Source organism: Belonocnema kinseyi, chromosome 6 (genome assembly GCF_010883055.1).
Source record: "Belonocnema kinseyi isolate 2016_QV_RU_SX_M_011 chromosome 6, B_treatae_v1, whole genome shotgun sequence".
Lineage (NCBI taxonomy): Eukaryota > Metazoa > Arthropoda > Insecta > Hymenoptera > Cynipidae > Belonocnema > Belonocnema kinseyi.
Window position 1 is genome coordinate 97,560,229 of NC_046662.1, and position 4,804 is coordinate 97,565,032.

Below are 4,804 nucleotides of genomic sequence, written 5' to 3' on the forward strand. Positions count from 1 at the left end.
ATTTAGGCAAGATTTTTTGTTCATGTCAGTTGGTCTCAGTTTACTTAAAATGTTTCTTTTGAAGAGTTATTGAAATCTGAATTTTTTGTATTGTTAAAATTGTTCATATAATAAAGTAAAAAGATTTCACAATCTTTACCGATTTTTGAGTTATTTTCAGAAAATTTTTCGAAGTTAAATTCTTAAAAATCGTAATATTTGATTTATTTTCTTAATATTCTATAAGAAAAAAAATTTCCATAGTTTAATTTACAATAAAGCATGAGTATCAAAAAATGTTTTTCAATGTATAATTTACATTTGTCGCAGATTGTGCATGCACATATACATTCAAAGGTTACTTTAATGTATGACAAAAAGCATAGTACAATAGAATTCTATAAATAATAATTTAAATAAAATCACGTACTTTGCTTAATTATGATTTAACATTAAATTTTTTAACTTTGTCATCATAAACTTTAGTTTGATATAGGGTATGAGAAAAATAATTCTCTTGAATTTTTATATATCAGTCAATATATTTTCTAATGGTAAATTATTCAATAATTGTTATCAAAACCCTGTGAGTCAGGCAGATATTTAAACTATAATTCTGTGCACCCTTGGTCACATAAAAAGGCATAATATTTGGTCTAATGGGAACTTCACACTTACCTTTTTTACCAACTTTTCTCTTTTTACTTAATTTTTTTTTAGGAATTGATTTATTGCGAAAAGTGAAGAAAACTCAAGCCCTAAAGTCTAAAAAATGATTTTAAAAAAGGGTCCACAGGTTATTGTGTTCTTAATTTACTTACCCAAAATAAAAACTTGGCTAAACTGCATAAGAAATTTATTTTAAAAATATTTATAAATTTCAAAGACTTTTTTTTAGAACTCTCTTAACAAGAAAATTGAGGACATGATTGTTTTAGGTGCACAGCATGGAGATGAGGACGTTACCAGGTGGTTTGCTTCCCAGGCCAAAGTCTGAAAACAATTTTGCAAGCCAAGACCTTACCAGAGAAGGGCGAAGAATCTTTCACAAGAGCGATACTTTCCACAAAGACTCGTATCAATGACGACACTCTTTTCATTAGCAAACGCAGCTATACTGAAGGTCCATTAAAAAAAAGTAGGATCTTTTGAATTACGTATCGGCTGCTTTGCGTAATGGACTTTTAATATAGTTTCCTCGGAAAGTGCAGTGAATGCTCGTTACAATTGCAGTTCTCTACTACAATCGGTTTTAAATATTTGTAATCCTTAAAGAAAGAAGAAAGCCTAATGCACCCCGAATTTAGCCAGGAGACCCTCATGGACACTCGACTTCTCCACCCTCGCCAGAAACAATTTCATAAATACTAAAAGTGAATTATTCAAATGTCTAGAAGTCGGCGAAAGGAATTTTGAGTGAGTGGCCTACTACATCACTGGAATGTATGCTTTTAACATGAAAATATTTATAAACAAAAGTGACGATAGATACTTGTGAAAGTTGCATTTTACGATCACTACAAATTATACTGTTATACTAAGATACAAAGCCTAGCGAAGAGAGGAATTTGCAACCTTGAAAGAAAATTCACTTTTCTATATCTATAATACACTTGTACATAATAATAGAAAATCAACGACAATTCACATAGAACAGTACCTTTCGCAGAACTAACCGCGATAATAACCATTCTACGAATATTTTGGAAGCAATTCTTATATTTTGACACAATGAAATTCATACTCGAAATCAATTTAATAATGGTCCGCAGGGTTCGAAGAAAATCGAGCTGAATCTTTACCAGGAGACTTCTTGTTAAAAGCGAACTTTGAAAGCTGATAAGCGAGTAAAACAAAAATAAACTATCCTTCTCGTTGAGAAGTGAGTGGGCCTAGGAATTTAAGAACGAACAAATAAGCGATTATAGGGATTTTTTCTATGTAAAATTTTGACAAAAAAGGTGTGATTTTTCTTGTAAGAATTTTAGACAGACACGATTTCTTTTAGCTGGGAGTGACAAATTGACCGTTCGAATCTGAATTGATCACTGTACTGAAAGAAATTGTACAAAATGAAACGGTCACAAATGAAGCAATTTTTCTCGAAAATTCTTTGTAGGAGACCTCTTAAATGCTGTCTCTAAATCTTTCAAATTTAGTTTCACTTCCGCCTCATTATATTTGTTTAAAGTGAGATATTTCCTAGTTTATTTTCATGTTTAAAAAATCCATAATTTAATTCACTAACTTTAAAAATATTTGAATAGTAACTTTATTTCAGTTATCGAAACACAGACTGGCCTTTCTGCTTTAGTTTCATTTTAAAAAACTCCCAGAACAAGGATAATGACATAAAATCTCAAGAGAAGGAAAGAACAAAAATCAGGGTAATTCGTTAGAAAAGAGCAAAGAAATTTTAAGCCCAAGGACTTATTAATTTGTTGAGCGTTATTTGGGTTTTTGAGTTTCATGAAGTACGTTGTTAAACGAGGGTGGCGTAATATAAGAGCGACTCAAATAATATCTAGTAAATTATTATTGTTGCGAAATGAATGCTACCATAAATGCTTTATTAAGCATTAAAGAAATACTTATATTTAAGATGTATACACACATCTAGACAAATTTTTCTGTCTCGTGTGTTTTTTTATTTCATATTGACGACACCTATGCTTTGTGAGTGCATTCTTTTTTATTTTTTGAAAAATGTAACGCGCTTTATTTAAATTCACTACCATTTTTAGTTTCTAGTTTCGAAATGCCAGCGCGATTCATTAATATTTAATCTCAACCATGAACATTTAAATTGATAAAAAAAGTACATTAATTTCAGTTCATACATTCTGGTCATAAGATAGTGTTCTGTTCTTCAATCGGTAAAAAATGTATCAGTTTCAAAAACGTCCGTTCCCAAATCAATAATAATTAAACAATAGCGAATCAATAAAACCGATTCCAAGTAAAGATGATTGCCCACTTTTTAATTATAACCTTTCAGAATTAAATACTTTCATATTCTACAATTTAAAATGTTTAAAATATCAAATAACGGATTTTAAACTGGTATTTTTTAAATTGAACCGTAAGAAATTATCAAATTTAAAACGTGAACGTATTCATGAGCATCAATTAAAGTTATTTAATTTTAAATTTATTAAATTTTATTAATCAAAATACCAATTGTCAATGGAAATTTCCGAGAATTGGACAATTTAAAATTATAAAATTAATTAACAAAATATTCGATTATTCAAAACTCAATAATTAAAATACATTGAAAATTAAATTTTTCAATTCAAGTTCCAAAGGTTTTTATATATTTCGTTTTCTGGAAAGATGAATAAGTGTTTTACTATGAGCCGGATACATTAGAAATGAAACACTATTGAAAAATCTAAACATTTCAAATGTATCATCTTCAAATACAAAATATCAGTAATGAAGCAATTTTTTTTTAGGAAATATAGAAAATTTCACTGTTCAACTTGAAATTTTAAGATATTCAATTATTAAAATTTCGTTAGAAACATTTAAAGTTTAATTTTAATTATTCTAGGTAAATATGATAAAATTCTTCAAAATAGAATAACTTTTTTTCAAGCACATAAAATTCCACAATTATGAATTGGAATCGTTCGGATTCACATGCTTTTAAAGTGGAATAATTGAAATTGATACTATTCAAAAATCAAAACATCTCCAATAAAATACTTTTCAATACATTTGAAGTATTAAAAAAATATATTTAATTTAAATACAATAAATTATTAGCATATCTCAAATGAGAATTATTTTTTCTTATTTTCATTTTGTTTTTAAAAGCAGTTTTTAGAAATGTTTTGAATTAGGCAATTAAAAATGTTGTATTTTGTAAAATTAAAAATAGGTTCATTCAAGTAAATATTAACCACTTACGGTGAACTTGAACCATTTTCAACTTAATGTTATTGAACTTAACTTTTTGCTTTAGAAAGACTTTTTATCGTGATTAATAAGTAATTCAAAGGTAAATTTAAAATCTTGGAGAAAACCAAAGCTCCAAAAAACGCACAGTTGTCAATTTTCCTAATTTTTAATGATACTTTTTTACTCTGATTTTAATGTAGAATGACACTTTCTGAACAATAACCTATAATTTGCAGATGAAACTTGTTTTTTTTAACTTTGAATTCCTACTTTAAAGAGGTTACGATACTTTAATTTCGTTTTGTAAATAATATACTTTAAAATCCTCAGAAAAAATTATACAGTAAAAAAAAATCGTGTGCATAAACTTTTAAGTTGAAAATGATTAAGGCTCATGATAAAATTAATTTTATTTAATTTGTAAAATCTGAAATTTATCAACTTAAAAATTTGAGCAGTATATGAAGGACTTATACCTTCAAATTAAAAATTGTAATTATTTAAGAAGAACAGTTTTAGATTTTTAGCAATTTCAAATATCGGAACATAAGAATTGATTATTTCCAAAACATAACATGTTTCACGTAAGTTTTACTTTATAACACATAAAAAATAATAGGGCCTGTTTATTAAAATTTTTTGTAAATATTATTGATAAATTCTCTACCGTCTAAAGCACAGAACGCTTTTAATCTTTTTCTATTTTTCTATTATTTTAATCATACTTTGTATTTTTTTAGGTCTTGAAAAGTGCTTTGTTCATTAGAGATAGAAACTTATCATTTATCATTTACACTGAATTTTAAGTATTAATTACAATGATAGTTATATTGTTGCTAGTTATTGTAAAATCAATTCTCGTATTTTGGGTCTAGAATTCTTCCCCTTGACTTAATTATCATTCACTTTCTGTAGAACC

General features: G+C 27.2%; 1 protein-coding gene across 3 annotated transcripts in view; it reads left to right on the plus strand.

Annotated features, from left to right (window-relative positions):
- LOC117174676 (potassium/sodium hyperpolarization-activated cyclic nucleotide-gated channel 2) overlaps positions 1–1,616 on the plus strand; it is a 167,274-nt gene extending 165,658 nt beyond the window's left edge. For 2 of the 3 annotated variants that reach the window (XM_033363974.1, XM_033363975.1), the window contains exon 12: positions 918–1,616. In XM_033363974.1, coding sequence (XP_033219865.1) covers positions 918–1,064 — 147 coding nt within the window. In that variant the 3' untranslated portion in view covers positions 1,065–1,616. The remainder of the gene's footprint in view (positions 1–917) is intronic. The other variant, XM_033363973.1, reaches the window with a different exon arrangement.
- Positions 1,617–4,804: the final 3,188 nt, after the last annotated feature.